This window comes from Pollachius pollachius, assembly GCF_949987615.1.
Source record: "Pollachius pollachius genome assembly, chromosome: 11".
In the NCBI taxonomy this organism is placed as follows: domain Eukaryota; kingdom Metazoa; phylum Chordata; class Actinopteri; order Gadiformes; family Gadidae; genus Pollachius; species Pollachius pollachius.
Window position 1 is genome coordinate 5,451,635 of NC_136944.1, and position 18,154 is coordinate 5,469,788.

The 18,154-nt window shown below is 44.7% G+C and overlaps 1 protein-coding gene across 1 annotated transcript; it reads left to right on the plus strand.

Moving 5' to 3' along the window:
* Positions 1-1,024: 1,024 nt before the first annotated feature.
* Positions 1,025-16,426, plus strand: LOC307083351 (myosin heavy chain, skeletal muscle, adult-like; the record flags this gene model as incomplete). Its single annotated transcript, XM_079747204.1, has 38 exons — positions 1,025-1,225; positions 1,832-1,975; positions 2,318-2,474; positions 2,763-2,790; positions 2,869-2,983; positions 3,366-3,458; positions 3,836-3,899; positions 3,990-4,088; positions 4,207-4,310; positions 4,682-4,820; positions 5,001-5,119; positions 5,217-5,366; positions 5,444-5,614; positions 5,917-6,223; positions 6,535-6,599; positions 6,788-6,875; positions 7,163-7,280; positions 7,767-7,890; positions 8,067-8,203; positions 8,279-8,534; positions 9,017-9,259; positions 9,406-9,582; positions 9,800-9,945; positions 10,074-10,164; positions 10,462-10,851; positions 11,054-11,180; positions 11,268-11,386; positions 11,494-11,690; positions 11,906-12,089; positions 12,395-12,560; positions 12,654-12,778; positions 13,211-13,519; positions 13,743-13,946; positions 14,156-14,281; positions 14,494-14,664; positions 15,201-15,305; positions 15,731-15,826; positions 16,283-16,426. 38 exons carry the CDS (start codon positions 1,025-1,027, stop codon positions 16,424-16,426), a joined length of 5,799 nt encoding a protein of 1,932 aa, XP_079603330.1.
* Positions 16,427-18,154: the final 1,728 nt, after the last annotated feature.

Here is an 18,154-nt window from a genome sequence, read left to right on the forward strand (position 1 = left end):
TGGTCTGGCTGGAACCTGTTTGAATATGTGAACGGCTTGCTTTGATGTGCATGGACGACTTAAGACAAAGACTGTACAGCAATCTCCAGCCTCATCCTGGTCCTCAGACCGCCATGGCCATAATTCAGGAGGCCTAATCTCGCCTGAGCCCGGAAAATGATGAGGGCCATGTTTGGCCCCGTAGCCCGTAATCCGTGGCCCTTAGCGATCATTGCTTTTTAATCGGCCGAGGGCACGGACCACAATCGAATCCGTTTACACATTACACTATACAGCTATACTTAGGTTGTTTAAAATACAAAACAGACATGAAACAGACAGTCGAGGACTTTCTCCATCTTGGCTTTTAAGCCAGATATGATCTCTCTGGCCAAATATAGGAGAAAGCGTTAATACAGTCCCGGCATTGGTGTTATAAAGGCTGTCAAAATCTTGTTAGGCTCAGGGCATGTCTATGGCACACTGAGTATTGAATAGGAATAAACCAAGAGAGCGATAATCATCTTTCAGACAGCTTTTAGAAACCCTTTCTGGATTCTGTCAAACCTTTTCGTTTTGGGACACTCAGGTAAGCGCTATTCACCTCTTTTTAGAAAGAAATACAAAAATGTACATTACTTTATTGTGGTTGTGTCTATCTCAATGGGTAGAGCATGGCATTAACATAACCAGGGTTGAGGGTTATATTGCTACTGGGGCCCCCCCATGCTAGGCATCTATACTATCATTGTATTGATCAGGCCGAGGAATGGCATTTATATTTCTTTAGCCTCTGGCATAATTGCCAAATTTGTGAGTCATATTTTTCGCAAAAGTCAAACGTAACTCTACCGTCCTAATGCTGCTGATTCAATGTGCTTCATTGGCTGAATCCTAAGCCAAGGATGGATCCATTGTATGTATGTTAAGTAATTGATAATGAGCTTCGATCTAAAATGAGACTGAGATCAAGCAGAGCATATATAACAGCCAGTATGAACGTATTTAAGATTGTTCCACGGTCCACAGCCAGGTCTAGTTGGATATGGGTGACGTTGAGATGGCGATCTTTGGGGTGGCGGCGCCGTTCCTCCGCAAGCCGGAGCGAGAGCGGGTTGCCGCCCAGAACATGCCCTTTGACGCCAAGACGGCCATCTTCGTCACTGACGCGAGGCAGGAGTACGTGAAGGGCAAGATCAAGAGGCAAGACGGCTCCAAGATCACCGTGGAAACCGAGGACGCAAAGGTAGGCTTGGCATCAGGACAGCTCTGGTCCTCATCTTGTTGATTACAGACTAGATCAGGGGTCGGCAACCAGCTTAATTTTGAATATATTGTTGCTTAAGGCACACTCATAAACGAGAAAATGTTAAACTGGCACAGCATGTTGAAAAGGTTGCTGACCCCTGGACTAGATAATATGGGAAAGTTAGCCAAGAGTTTTTTGGTCAATAAAATGGAGCATATTAGACTAGTGTTCACTCAAAAAGGTTTAATTGATTTAAAAACAATATGATTTTTAACATATTTTACTGATTAAAATGTTCTCAATTGCTTCTGCCCAAAAAATTATCTACGGTTGGAAATAGCACCCAATGCAATGATCTGTTATTGCTGCAGTCTACTGTCCAGAATTAACAGACTATCGAATGCCGTTATCTACCAATCAGAACTGACTAATCAACAAAGCTGTGTAATAATCGTTGTTATTTGATTCATGCTAACCACCTTAAGTATAACACACACTTAAAAGTGGGTTACACATTTCAGAAAGATTTACGTGTTCATCTAATGTCATTGTATTTCATTTGATGCATTATTAGTAACAAGCTTTTCTTTTGGTTTCCTCCAGATTGTGGTGGTTCAGCAGGATGACCTGCAGCCCATGAACCCCCCCAAGTACGATAAGATCGAGGACATGGCCATGCTGACCCACCTCCACGAGCCCGCCGTGCTCTACAACCTGAAGGAGCGCTACTCCGCCTGGATGATCTACGTAAGACCGCCAACCCAGAGGGCCGGGTTAGCAGGTGTTTGGGTCAAACACCTGCGGGGGAGGGGGGGGGGGGGGGCATAACATACAGACATAACCAGGCATAACACACAGCTTTCGTAGAGCGAGAGTGTATATTGAATGTGTACATTGCAAAATTTCAGGCATGTGCCTCCCCAGACCCGCCATGAACTGAAGGAATGCTTAGAACGATAATTACTCATGGTAACAATGTCACCATGACATCCACACTCGCCTCCCATCAAGATCACATGGCACTGCGGTACAATTATTTCAACTGTACATCCTAATGAGGACCAAGCCCTTGTCTCCCCCTCCTTCCAGACCTATTCGGGGCTGTTCTGTGTGACAGTGAACCCCTACAAGTGGCTGCCGGTCTACAACCCAGAGGTCGTGGCCGGATACCGCGGGAAGAAGCGCCAGGAGGTCCCACCGCACATCTTCTCCATCTCCGACAACGCTTACCAGTACATGCTTACCGGTACGCAAACACTGACAAATGAGTTCACACAATAGGTACGCCTTTTAGGGAAGAATTGTTAGAAAAGTCCAAGGCGCCTGGATTTACTTATTTTCAAGTGTCTTATATTAGTGTGAGTTTTAATATACGACAACCCCCCATGTACATATTTATCCAAATTGTATATAAAGGTTATATTCTGTTAGTAACTTCCAATTCAGAACACACCTGTGTAACACTTTATTCAAGTATGAATCCCAAAATCCCAAGACTAAATGATGAGTTATATACTGTTTGTCTTTTTAACAGATCGTGAGAACCAGTCAATCCTCATCACGTGAGTAACTATTCCACTTCCTGTCTTGACCGTCACAATAAGAGACCCTCATCTCATTTCATCGTACAACTTTTGCAGCGGAGAATCCGGAGCTGGAAAGACTGTGAACACCAAGCGGGTCATTCAGTATTTTGCAACAATTGCATCTTATGGGGATCCAAGCAAGAAAGAGCCACTTGATGGTAGAATGCAGGTATTTACCGACTTCTGTACCAGCACTCTCACTCTCTACTCAGACAAGCATTAAGCAGATTTATCCAAAGTGACTTACAGTCATTTTCAGATGCATGCCTGGTATATTGCCCATGGAAGCCTGCGGCCATTGGGGTTCGAACCCAGAACCCTTTTGCTTGGAGCCACCCTAACACCCTAACCACTAGACTATCCTGGGCCAAAAAAATACCTGCAAATCCCACAAATACCTAGTTATTTTTTAACCGCTCCTTCAAAAGTTGTATAGGCTGGCCTCCATTTTCCTTTCCTTAAAGAACTTTCTCAACTGTTTGTTGCAACCAGTACAAGAGACCTCTTCTTCTGTGTTTATTTCAAACAAGGATGTATGCTCCGTTTAACAGGGAACCCTGGAGGATCAAATCATCCAGGCCAACCCCCTGCTGGAGGCCTTCGGTAACGCCAAGACTGTCAGAAACGACAACTCCTCTCGCTTCGTGAGTCTTATTCTGTCAAAAGTCAAATAACACTCTTTTATATCGGTATTCTTTATGAGTATTAAAGGCACCCTCTTGTACCACCAGCTGTGAAGTTGATTAGCCATTACAAGCTATTCCATACCTGTTAGTTACATCACATGTGGGAGTGTCCACTCAGATGTATAATGCACAGATCACCCTACAAGCCAACCCAGTGGATTGTACCCGCTGACAACCTGGAAGCTTGGTCCAATAAACATCACACCTGTTGGTTATATAGGGGCCCTTTAATATGCATATGTTAGGCTGCATAGATAACACTGGTAACAATACCTAGCAGCCTTCTGCTGATCATAATACTAATCGTCATCAACCCTATCATAATTATGTTCCAGGGCAAATTCATTCGCATCCACTTTGGAACAAAGGGGAAGCTGTCGTCGGCTGATATTGAAACCTGTAAGTCTGAATGGAGCTACGTATGCTAAAGCTAATCCCGGGATATAGGCGATGAGATAGGAATATTTGACCTCTTATGTTAATCCCCAGATCTACTGGAGAAGTCTAGAGTGACCTTTCAACTCCCGGCTGAGAGAAGCTATCACATCTTCTATCAGATCCTGTCCAACCAAAAGCCAGAATTAACTGGTAGGTGGTCACGTGATCTGAACACAGTCTTTATTCCACTTATTGGATTCAACAGCAGTTCTTCTTTTGCATACAACCAATACAGCGTTTACAAGGATCAATATTTTTATTATACCAGAGTTGCTGCTGATCACCACCAACCCTTATGACTACCCGTTCATCAGCCAGGGGGAGATCACTGTTCAAAGCATCAGCGACCAAGAAGAGCTGGTCGCCACTGATGTAAGATATATGCGCTTTTATCCAAAGGTATTTGCATGTGAGATGTGAATCGGTCAGGTTCATATCATGAAGGAGCAGGTAGGGGTTAGAGCCGCTTGCTCAGGGATGCCTCCAGGTAGACTGCTAAGATTTGGGTTGAACCTAACGGCTGGGACTGTCCCAGAGGAAAAATTACATAATACAAAACTCAGATGATACAATTTAATTTAAAGCGTTATTTTTAAGACGTGTATTTTTGCTCTATTGCAATCATGCAATATTATCTGGGATCTTTCAAAAAAATTCTTTACCAAGTGATTTATTACCAAGTCTGCCTGTAAACTCAGAATGTAAACTCAGGTGGTCTAAACAACGTTCCTTGGTTTCTGTAGAGCGCGATTGATATCCTTGGGTTCAGCACAGAGGAAAAGATGGGCATCTACAAGCTGACCGGCGCAGTGATGCATCATGGGAACATGAGGTTCAAGCAGAAACAGCGGGAGGAGCAGGCTGAGCCTGATGGCACAGAAGGTGAGAGGTTAACAACCTGATGGTTCAGAAGATGGGTTACAAGCCACAAGAAATGGTCAAAAAAAAAAAATGGCCCACTTAAAACCAACTATTTCAATTATTGTTGAATCTTGCTTATTGCTTGCCTTTCTGCCTACTCTAACACCTTGTTCATTTTGTTATATACATCCTTCCTCTTAGTGGCAGACAAAGTGGCTTACCTCATGGGCATGAACTCTGCAGATCTACTGAAGGCGCTATGCTATCCAAGAGTGAAAGTTGGAAATGAGTATGTCACGAAAGGACAGACCGTGCAACAGGTACCCTGCCCCTTCCATTAGTCAGTCAATGTTGAAAATCAGATTTAATCTGCAGCACTTTAAAAATCCATTTTGACTCTGGAACCTTTGATGACAGGTGAACAACTCAACGGGTGCCCTCTCTAAAGCCGTCTATGAAAGACTGTTCCTCTGGATGGTGACCCGGATTAACAAACAGCTCGACACACAACTGCCCAGGCAGCACTTCATTGGCGTCCTCGACATCGCTGGCTTTGAGATATTTGAGGTAAATGGGACTCATACAACCTTTGTTTGTTAGTCTTCTTATGTATTTGTGAATTAAAATGACACAATGTCTTGCAGATGAACAGTCTGGAACAGCTGTGCATCAACTTCACCAACGAGAAGCTCCAGCAGTTCTTCAACCACCACATGTTTGTGTTGGAGCAAGAAGAGTACAAGAAGGAAGGCATCGACTGGGAGTTCATTGACTTTGGCATGGACCTGGCAGCCTGCATCGAGCTCATCGAGAAGGTAAACTGCACTGTTTCAAGTCCCACCCGGTCGATCCACCAAAATCTATCTCTACAATGTCCAGTCTGGGAATAACAGCACTATCTCAAAGTACAATCTTAGTTGTTGTTCCATCTCAGTAGCCATCTATCCATCTTTATCCAGGTTACACAAGTTAAAAGTTAGGCACATTCACCATCATCCACCTGGAAATAACTAGAAACATTTATCTATCGATATTCATCCATCCATCCCTCCATCCATCCATCCATTGATCCATCGAACCAAACATCTAAAGAAACGGTTCTCCTGCATGTCTCCAGCCCATGGGCATCCTATCCATCCTGGAGGAGGAGTGCATGTTCCCCAAGTCATCCGACGTGTCCTTCAAGAACAAGCTGTACGACCAGCATCTCGGCAAGAACAGCTGCTTCCTGAAGCCCAAGGCCTGCAAGAGCAAGGCCGAGGCCCACTTCTCCCTGGTGCACTACGCCGGCACCGTGGACTACAACATCTCGGGCTGGCTGGAGAAGAACAAGGACCCGCTCAACGAAACCGTGGCCCAGCTCTACCAGAAGGCAGGCCTGAAGCTGTTGGGCAAGCTGTTCGCCACCTACGCCTCCACCGACGGTCTGTTGGCCTCACCGTCTACTTATCCGACCACCCTGACCGATAGTCCTGCCCTGTCACAAATTCAGGAATGCTATTCCTCTATGTAGTTTAGATATGGTTGCGTGTAGTATACTATGTTTTTTTTGGTCCATTTCCTTTTAAATACCCTGAGTGCATATGTTCATAGCATTGGTGGTCCCAGTCAGAATCGAACCCCCAACCCTGGCAGTGTTAATGCCAGTGCAATAGTGCTACCAGTTGAGTGAGACAAGAGGGACCCTACTTGCAATGCAAATCTCTTGTTCATTTTTTGTTCTCCGTCCTCCTAGACGGAAGTAGGAGGAGTGCCAAGAGAAAGGGCTCTTCCTTTCAGACGGTTTCTGCACTGTTCAGGGTACGGTACGGTTATGTGTTTTCTTTTGAGTTTTACTTTCTGCGATTATTTAAGAAAGGGAAATAATCTCTGGGGTGCAATCTTTCTTACGCAGGTCCTGCCATATCTAAGGTTAACACATTTTTAAATAATATAAAAGTTGATAAATGGTGCTCTCTTGTGTGTTCTCTTGGCTTTGTCTCCGACAGGAGAACCTCAACAAGCTCATGTCCAACCTCCGGTCTACCCATCCTCATTTTGTCAGGTGCATCATCCCAAATGAAACCAAAACACCAGGTAAGACAAACCGATCAATATGACGCCACACCTCCCTCGAATGTGATACTTGTAAATGGTATCAATACCGATACGGGAAAGATGCTTAAATGCTGTAAGAGTCCTGCCAAATCTGCCTCATTTGGGGTTGTTTTATTTTGAAAATCCGGTGAGGACAATTACTATTATGTTGCAGTGTACAAAACGTATTATTGATCAAATCATTCCATTCCATCTTCCAAGTCACACTGATTCCATGATGCATGCTAGTGCGGTGCTGCTAAGCGGTATAACGATTGTCCTCCAAGGATCCATGGATCACTACCTCGTGCTGCACCAGCTGCGCTGTAACGGGGTGCTGGAGGGCATCCGGATCTGCAGGAAGGGCTTCCCCAGCAGGATCCTCTACGGGGACTTCAAACAGAGGTCAGCCCATGACCAGATTCCTACCATATCCTCTAACAACAGCTACCATCAGAATGTCCCTATCTGTAGACAGCTCATAGTCATAACTCGTTTGCAGTTATCAGATGTGTTAAAGGGGGGATATTATGCCACCAGGTGTGAGTGTGATTAGCCATTAAAAGCATGGAAAACAAACGAAAGGGCAATTTTTCAAACATTTTTTAATGGCTAATCACACTCACACCTGGTGGCATAATATCAACCCAATAATTGTGTAAGATATTTAGGCATGCACTCATGCACGCTTTCCAGTATTTTGTTACTAATCATAACTTTATTGTTTTTTTTGTATGCATTTTTTGCATGCTTATTTGTTACGTGCTGCACAGTCGAGGACGCCTGAAATCATAGCATTTCATTGCCTTTGATTACTCCTACTCGTTTTGATTGCCTGCACTGCATACTACATACTACTGCATGCTACAAACTACGTACTCCTCCTCACAGGTACAGAATCCTGAATGCTAGTGCGATACCGGAAGGGCAGTTCATTGACAGCAAAAAAGCATCAGAGAAACTTCTCGGCTCCATTGATGTGGACCACGCCCAGTACAAGTTTGGATACACAAAGGTACTCGCAATGGCCAAGTTGCATTATGTGGAATAATTAATAAGTACAAAGCATACCATAAATAGCACTGATTATAAAGAGGAACAACTTCTACTATTGTTCTCAATGATGATCCTTTGCACGATTCCACCAAACACAGTTAAATGTGTTGACCTTTATCCCATGACATGATGCAGGTGTTCTTCAAAGCTGGACTGTTGGGTCTTCTGGAGGAGATGAGAGACGAACGCCTGGCTGTGCTGATCACCCGAATTCAGGCCGTTTCCCGCGGTTACGTCGGCCGGCTGAGATTCAAAGCGATGACCAAGAATAGGTGAATACAGCATCCACCCTCTAGTATGGGGAATATGCTTCAAGAATCATGCCTGAGTTTTTGCTTTGTTTCCAGGGAATCGATATATATCATTCAGTACAACATCCGCTCCTTCATGAGTGTGAAGAACTGGCCCTGGATGAGGCTCTACTTCAAGATCAAGCCGCTGCTCCGGAGTGCTGAGGCAGAGAAGGAGATGCAGAACATGAAGGAGGAGCTATCCCGGCTGAGAGAGGAGTACCTCCGATCAGAGGCCCGGAGGAAGGAGCTGGAGCAGAAGATGGGGATAATGGTTCAGGAGAAGAATGACCTCTTCCTTCAGATTCAAGCCGTAGGTTTTTTGCCAGTCAAGAGAGATGCCCCTGCGTGTCAAAATGATTAATTGTATATCTTCCATATTTCATCCATCTCTTGACATTCAAATGTTGATGGGGGATTGCATGTCGGAAATGATTTGCACACCTCTTGCCTACCTTAAACAGTAAGAGTAGATTTTGTCTACTCTTAGCTATATAAATGTATAATCACACACCGAAAATGCAAAAAACACATACCTTCTCGAAGACCACTTAAGCCACCCAGGAAGGTCTGGATCACATGACAATGTCATTGTTTTCAGAAAAAGGTGCCCAGCCACATGCCAGACCAACCTTTCCTTATTCATCCACTTTGGAGAAGTCTTTTTACTTTACTTTACTCTTAGTCTTTTAGTGTTTTACTTGTTGACGGAAGGCTAAACGTTCTGTGAACAGATTGATCCAGCAAAGGGTAGAAACAGGTGTTACAAGATCCTGTGTGTGTCTCGCGTGGCAGGAGCGGGATAACCTGTGCGACGCGGAGGAGCGTTGCGAGGGCCTCATCAAGAGCAAGATCCACCTGGAGGCCAAGGTGAAGGAGTTCTCAGAGAGGATGGAGGAAGAGGAGGAGATCAACGCCGAGCTGACGGCCAAGAAGAGGAAGCTGGAGGACGAGTGTCTGGATCTCAAGAGGGACATCGATGACCTGGAGCTCATCATCGCCAAGGTGGAGAAGGAGAAGTACGCCACTGAGAATAAGGTCAGTGGACTGTGGTCTTCAAATAGTGGGTTGTGAAACTATAACTAGGTAAGTAGAACTGGTGGGACTTTTTCTAAGGAATATGCTTTGAATTGGATCGCATAAAAGGGACAAAAATGATGACCAGACAAAGTTCCTTTGCGCAGGTCAAGAACTTGGTAGAGGAATTGGCAGGGCTGGAGGATCACCTGCTAAAGTCTTCCAAGGAGATTAAATCACTACAAGAGGTGCATCAGCAGACTCTGGACGACCTCCAAGCTGAAGAGGATAAAGTGAACTCAATGACCAAGAGCAAGGTCAAGTTGGAGCAACAGGTGGACGATGTATGTATCACCTTATTAATGTTTGATGCTGTTATTTTATGGTTTGTTGTTATTTTAAGTTTATTACTCTATGTAAGGTGACCTTGGGTGACTTGAAAGACGCCAAAAATAAAATGTATTATTATTATCTTTATTTACCTTCCCAAAACAGAATTCTAGAACAATGTTCAAGTATCTGAATAGTCTTTTTAAAACATGTAATTGTTAACATTTCCAGCTCGAAGGGTCCCTGGAGCAAGAGAAGAAGGTGCGAGCCGATCTGGAAAGAACCAGGAGAAAGCTAGAGGGAGATCTCAGGCTTTCCCAGGAGAACATCATGACCATAGAGAGTGACCGACAGCGGCAGCAGGAAACACTGAAACAGTACATACACTTCATCTCACTTGACACCAGGATTCTCTAGGGACCATGTGTAAAGGTTAATTATAAACTAATAAATGATGTTATAGATAATAACCAAATAATGGTCTTTATTTGTCTTTTTTTTCCAGAAAGGATTTTGAGGTCATCAACCTCCAGAGCCGAATGGAAGATGAACAAACTCTTAGTATACAACTCCAAAAGAAAATCAAAGAGCAGCAGGTTTGTATACCTATATCTATCCAGGGGTTCTCTTCACTCCTCCAGTCCCAAATGGATGAACAGACACTCTAAACCAACAATATGTCATCCATTTTTACCCACTTTAAAATAATAGACTACTACTATAGTTCATTATAAAAATTAATAATCTTTCAGACTTCCATGTTTGAAACAAATCAAACCATGCAATCAATATTGGAGTAGTTCCAAAAGAGCTGCACAACCTAGTTTCTAAACATACAGTTCAGAGCAGCTGTAGGAATCAGAAAATCACGTTTTTTACTTCTACCACTCCAGGCCCGTATTGAGGAGCTGGAGGAGGAGATGGAGGCGGAACGTTCATCCCGGGCCAAGGTGGAGAAGCAGAGGTCCGACCTGTCCCGGGAGCTGGAGGAGATCAGCGAGAGGCTGGAGGAGGCGGGCGGAGCCACCGCCGCCCAGGTGGAGGTCAACAAGAAGCGGGACGCCGAGTTCCACCGCCTTCGCCGAGACCTGGAGGAGTCAACCCTGCAGCACGAGAGCACGACGGCCGCCCTGCGCAAGAAACAGGCGGACGGCAGCGCCGGGCTGGGCGAGCAGATAGACAACCTCCAGAGGGTGAAGCAGAAGCTGGAGAAGGACAAGAGTGAGCTCAAGATGGAGGTGGACGACCTGGTCTGCAACATGGAGAGTGTTCTGAAGAGCAAGGTGCGAGCTCTCAGTTTTATAGATGGGGGGCAGTATAGTGTCTGGGCTAGGGTGTTTCAGTGGTACTTGGTTTGGTCCGGTAGCCCACTTGTACACATTATGTTAAGATGCTCTTAGTCACTGCAAGTTGCTTTGGACTAAAGCGTCTGCTAGCTAATTCAAAGATAAGGACTAAATATTGAATTGTTTTGAAATATTGCAGGCAAATCTGGAAAAACTATGCAGGAGCCTGGAAGACCAAAGCACCGAAAACAAAAGCAGAGCAGAGGACGCCCAGAGGTCTCTGAGTGATTACACCACGCTCGCCAGTCGTCTGCAGACAGAAAACGGTAAACTCAACAGTACTAAGTAAAAGAACAAAACAACTATGGTAAACGTAATGCTGTTAATAAGCCACCGACTAAAACCCTCAACAGGGGAACTTTCCCGGCAGCTTGAGGAGAAGGAAGCCGCTCTGTCTCAGATACACAGGGTGAAGAACACGGCCAGTCAACAAACGGAGGAGCTGAAGAGACATCTGGACGAAGAGACCAAGGTCAGACGATACGCAAAGGGCCGCACAAAGCAAACCCTGTGCTCATGCGGATACTTATAATGACATGATCACTCCTCATCTGTGTGGTCACTTGTCATGCATTTCAGGCCAAGAGCTCCCTGGCCCACGCTCTGCAGTCGGCGCGCCACGACTGTGAGCTCCTGCGGGAGCAGTACGAGGAGGAGCAGGAGGCCAAGGGGGAGCTGCAGAGAGGCCTGTCCAAGGCCAACAGCGAGGTGGCCCAGTGGAGGACCAAGTACGAGACGGACGCCATCCAGAGGACCGACGAGCTGGAAGAGGCCAAGTAAGGAACCCTTTGGTAGTGATGGGTGGCGGTTGGCGTTGTTTCCTTCCAGTCGTACGAGTTCTAATTTGTTGTGCTCATTGCATGTCACACGATCTATCAATCCAAGTTTATAATCTTTATCTTCTTTTTAAAATGAGCATTACAATGTGTACAATGCAAATCAAGTTTTGTCTTTCCTGGAATGTGAATAAATTTGAAATTTGACACAAAAGGAAGAAGTTGGCTCAGAGGCTTCAGGAATCCGAGGAGTCAACGGAGGCCATAAACGCCAAGGTCGGGTCGCTGGAGAAGACCAAGCAGAGGCTGCTGGTGGAGGTGGAGGACCTCAATGTGGAGCTGGAGCGGTCAAATGCATCCAGCGCCATGTTGGACAAGAAGCAGAGGAACTTTGACAAGGTACAGTCTATTCCGGACTAGAAGTGCAGGCTCCTCATAAGAATGTGTTCATGTAGTGAGAGAGAGTAGTAATCAACTCCTCTTACAAGTCAGGGTATCATCACCAAATATTCCAGTAATGTGTAATGGATTATTGCAATCCCACCAAAAGCTATCTATCAAGTGATTCACAGTGACATAAAGATGCAGGACATTTTGGCATGAATAGCAGTAAGGTGGATCTTGTTTAAGGGTACCTACAGTAAGACTGAGCTTGGACCCAGAGATTTTCGGCTGGGATTCAAACACCCTAACCCCCCTGTCAGGTTCTTGGTGAATGGAAACAGAAGTTGGAGGAGAGCCAGTCTGAACTGGAGGCCTCTCAGAGGGAGTCCAGAAGCGTGAGCACCGAGCTGTTCAAGCTGAAGAACTCCTATGAGGAGGCCTCGGACCACTTAGAGAGCATGACGCGGGAGAACAAAAACCTCCAGCGTAAGAAATAACGTTGGACCCAAGATTCTCATTGTTGGAGGTTGAGTGGACTTTTGTCGTCTTCTTACCTGACGCTTTGGCTTTGCATTACAGAGGAGATAACCGACATCACCGAACAACTGGGCCAATCGGCAAAGACCATCCACGAGGTGGAGAAAGCTGCCAAGCAAGTGGAGCAGGAAAAGAGTGAAATCCAAGTTGCTCTTGAGGAAGCAGAGGTGCCTTGTTTGCCTTTATTATCTACTGATCACAGTTAAGTCTCATCTGGCAAAGGATGTTTAAACTATTGTTTCAATACTGAAGGGGTTTACTTATCCCTATACATTATATTTGCTGTCAAAATGATAACCACCAGTAATGCTGAATGAATATGTGTCTCTCAGCATTGAATGATAACAGCTAAATGATTTGCCATTAATGGAATACAAATTCCCCAGAGTTGGTGCTGTTTCTCTCTCACTCTTACCCAGAACTAGTGTGACCAGGCCTAGAGTGGTCGCACACAGGATAATTCATGGTTCGAGGGATTTTCTGGATTCATTTACACATCCTTAATTGAAATATTGTCGCAAGCTCCTCGCCGTATAACCACCGAGCGTAGGTTTTAAAGCGGCGTCATTACACTGACTCTGTCACGCGTTGTCCTCCAGTCCTCCATGGAACAGGAAGAGGCCAAACTGCTGCACCTCCAGCTGGAGCTGAACCAGATCCGGTCAGAGAAGGACCGCAGGGTGCTGGAGAAGGACGAGGAGCTGGACCAGCTGAAGAGGAGCCACCTGAGGGCTGTGGACACCCTGCAGGGCTCTCTGGACGCCGAGACCCACAGCCGCAACGACGCCGTGCGCCTCAAGAGGAAGCTGGAGAGCGACCTCAACGAGATGGAGGTCCACCTAGGCCACGCCAACTTCCAGGCGTCGGACGCCACCAAACAGCTCAGGAACCTCCAGTCGCAGTACAAGGTGAGTGACCAACTGCACTGCAAGGACGTTTACCAACACTGCTTTATCTCCTGCTGGGTCTAGATGGTCAAACTCCTTTGACCCAGGGTTCCAGTAGAGAAACAAAACGGCAGCTGAGCTGCTGTTTTACTTTTTACATGAGGGTGTCAAATGACATCATACAACACAAACACAAAGCACACTCCTAAAGTGTAGCCTACCCTCGTCCTCCCTCTCCTGACAGGACACTCAGGTTCGTCTGGATGAAGCCGTCCACAGCCAGGAGGACCTGAAGGAGCAGCTGGCGATTGCGGAGCGCCGGAGCGCCCTCCTGGCAGCGGAGGTGGAGGAGATGAGGGAGGCACTGGAGCAGTCCGAGAGGAGCCGCAAGCTCGCCGAGCAGGAGTTGGTGGACGCCAGCGAGAGGGTTCAGCTGCTTCACGCCCAGGTGACTAAAGAAACGTATCGTAACTCAATACAAGAAGGCAGACCTCTACAGCTAAGTCAACGTCAAAAAGAGAATAGTTTTTTTACCTTTTGTTTGAAAGCCTTGAATACATTACTATGCTTATCTACTCAAGTGATATATTCAATGTATAGTTCTATTGAAGACTAGTACTATTAGTCTATTAACCCTTCTCTTCCTCCCCTGAGCAGAACACTTGTCTCCTGACCAGCAAAAAGAAGATGGATTCTGATATTAATCAGCTGCGCTCTGACATGGAGGAAACAGTCCAGGAAGCCCAGAGTGCAGATAATAAGGCCAAGAAGGCCATCACAGATGTAATCCTCCATCTTTATTCTAAGTTTATGTTTTATACCTGTGAGGGTCACTGTGGAAAACGCCCTAACCCATGCCTCTTTATTAATTAAAAGCATTCTGAATCGCTACAAATCAGTAGTCATATGTCACTAAGTGACCCAGTTTGAATTGCATCCCTGGAAGGCTATCATTTAGACATCAGAAAAAGTAATGGCGCATGTTTCCCCTGCAGGCGGCCATGATGGCGGAGGAGCTGAAGAAGGAGCAGGACACCAGCGCCCACCTGGAGAGGATGAAGAAGAACCTGGAGGTGACCGTGAAGGACCTGCAGCAGCGCCTGGACGAGGCCGAGAACCTGGCCCTGAAGGGTGGCAAGAAGGAGCTCCAGAAACTGGAGTCCAGGGTACGCTAACACGTGCAAACTGAAATCATCAATTTCCTACATATCCCAGAATGCACCCTGTTTATCTTATCCACTCACTGAAAGATAATATTTCTGTGAGTGGATCAACTTTGGCTGCTAGCTGACATTAATTCTTGCTTATACTACTTTGTTTATTTATTTTAAATAGTTGTATTATAATTGTGAACTTTAATTTTGCTTGCCATTCCTTTTCCTAGAATTCTTCTTTCAGAGCTTGTTATTAAATATAATGCTAATACTACAACCAATAATAATCTATTGCAGCGGAATTGCAGAGAAATTGAGTTTGACACCCCTAATATAGACAGTAACTGGAATATATCTAACCCTGACCTGATCCTTGAGAATTTACTTAAAGTCACTTTGTAAAAAATCGACAACCTGATACACAGGAAGCATCAGGAGTCGCATGTAGATGGTTTGATCATTGCCTTGGTAAGACCCTGATTAGAGATCTACCCTAGAGATCTCCAGATACCTCTACTAGGGCAGAGTTCATCCAGGTGTTTCCCCAGGTCCGGGAGCTGGAGGCAGAGTTGGAGGCGGAGCACAAACGCAGTGGGGACTCCATGAAGGCTGTGCGCAAATATGAGCGAAGAATTAAGGAGGTCACCCATCAGGTAGGCAGATCTCACACACACACACAAACACTCCCACACCCCCCCCCACACACACACACACACACACACACACACACACACCCACACCAACACACACACACACACACACAGGTGGAAAAATTGGAAACTGTCTAAAAAAAACAATGGTTGAGAATTTTTCAGAGATGGGTGCATGCCTCATTCAGTTTCGACTATGTACTTTGCTTACACTGTGTGGTTCATCTGATGGTGCATGTGCCGAGCATCCCCCCACCCACCCCCCCACCCACCCACCCCACCCCTCACTCCCAAATAAACTGAACCCCCGCAGCTGATGCCGGACCTCACTGTTTTTTAAACCCTGGCTATGGCCCTGTTTACAAGCTAGATGGAGAGACAGGTACAGACAGGCTGGTGAGTGGACAGTAATGAGCAGAGTGTTTCAGGGGGAGGAGGAGATGAAGAACGCCGCCAGGCTGCAGGACCTGGTCAACAAGCTGCAGCTCAAAGTGAAGGTGTACAAGCGCCAGTGTGAGGAGACGGTGAGTGGCTGCATGCTCACCCTTACTTTCAGACACCAATCAAGTGTCATCTCACATGTTCTTATGTGCTTGAGTGTTTAACTGGCAGGTGGGCAGCATAACATGGTCATTCGTTTCTGTACAGTAACATTCTAATCTTGCAACCAAGACAAAGATCAAGTACGTAGTAAAAACTCACAGTAGTCATAATTAAAAAGGAGGCTAAGGTAGCAAAGGTATTCTGTAGAGATAAAATTATAAATATTGTGGTTGAGAAAAGGACCAAAAACGTGTACATCCCCAATAGACATTTATAATGATTTCAAGGCGTTTAAGGTGTACATGCGTTCAATGTGTACAGGTGTGAATTACTCTGTGGTTAAAAGTGTATTCAATTCCAACTTTGACTAGACTAGTTAACTCTGTATCATTATGAGACTCATCCCGAGGGGCGGCATTGTATCGTGTGATTGACAGGAGGAGCTGAGCAGTGCGCATCTTGCCAAGTCCCGCAAGGCTCAGCACGACCTGGAGGAGGCGCTGGAGCGCGCCGACATCGCAGAGTCTCAAGTCAACAAACTACGCGCTAAAAGTCGCAATATTGCTGGCAAAGGAGAATAGGAAGAGTATATTCTCAGTGCTCTTGTGTTTCTGAATGTAATAGAATGAGTTCTGGCTTTTTTTGTTTGTTTAGAGAATACAGTGATTTTTGAATTTATTGGAGAAATATAATACAATTTGGAACATTTACACAATACATATGCCTTTGCTAATATATATGTGGTTCAACAGTGTAATATAAATACAATGTTTATGGTGTGTTTATGTGTTTCCTTGCGTTTTTTTTGTAAGACATGAATAAATGTTTGTCAAAGTATAGGTCAGGTATCAAGTTGCACAATGCATCAAATTACCTATCGTTTCTCAATTATATGAAATGATTTCATATATATATATATATATATATATCTTCATATATATATATTTTCATATATATAGATATATATATATATAGATTTCATATATATATATATATATATGTATATATGAAATCAAATAGCCGTGAAGTTGTTTGTTGATATGCCTGTGTGAATTTGATATGCATTGCTGTCATACAGGGTTAATATTTATCACACCACATAAAATATGTTATACATCCATGTGTAAAACGCACAGGCTTAGGGTGGAGCCTGACTGCCTGTACGGGGTTGCTACAGTTCATCTTAGAATAACATCCACAGCTCAACGGATTCCAAGAATAGTGTCGATAACACAATTGTTTCATCTCTGAGATTAGCCCTCCTCCAACCGAGACCAGAGCACAATTTCACGACGCTAATTAACTTCGGCAGAAGCTATTTCCACACCATGAAATATGAAGAAGATGAGAAGATAAGAAGAAAAATAAACTATCATCGTATTCATCTTTCCCTAGTCTGTCTTTATCTGCATTGCTAAGCAAATGGTTGACATACATAACGTCGTTTTGAGTGATTATATTTTTACAAGTTCATATTATATCATACACAGTCACATTTTGTTCATGAAAATGACACCAATCAATCAGCTTATCAACCACCAGTCTGAATGATAGTCGCAGTAGCAGCTGTTCGCCACCAGAGGGTGCCATCTCTGAGACTCCCAGTACATGGGTTATGTAGTCGCCTCATGACAAGCTCTCATCCAAGTCAAGAAACCATCAAATAAAATATAATACACATTATACGGTTGTATAAATATATATATACATATATATATATATATATATATATATATATACGTACGAGGTAATGAAGAAATTATGAAAATGACACTGGGGGCATGCCGTCTACACTCAATATATACAAGCAAAATCACACGAGAGGGAGAGCTGTTGTACTGTATCAGCACTCCCAATCCTGAAGCTGCTGCACTGAGGCTGTGGTCAGCGTACTGATTAAACCTACGGAATCACCGCCGTTATTTCGCTTTTAGGCTTTTATTCAACAGTTCTACAAGATCCAGTAAGCGACAACATATTCACATTGGTTTACTTCATTCACTCATTCATCATTTATCTTGCTCCGCAAACACAAAAAGTTCGGCAGCGGGCCATCTTTCTGGACTGTTGCCAGGCAACACAATCATTTTCCTAGCTCGGTACTTCGTGTTTATCTACACGTTACCGCAGGCCAACGACTTTGTATCATGAACATGAATCCGTGTCTTTCCATTTATTGTACAACAAGTATTGTACAACCAATGAAAGAGTCTGTTGACAGTCGCTTTAGGGGACCTAACAGCTTATGGTCGCTAATTGACAGTTATGATAACCACCTGTGAAGCGGAGTGATACATCAATTGTAAAAA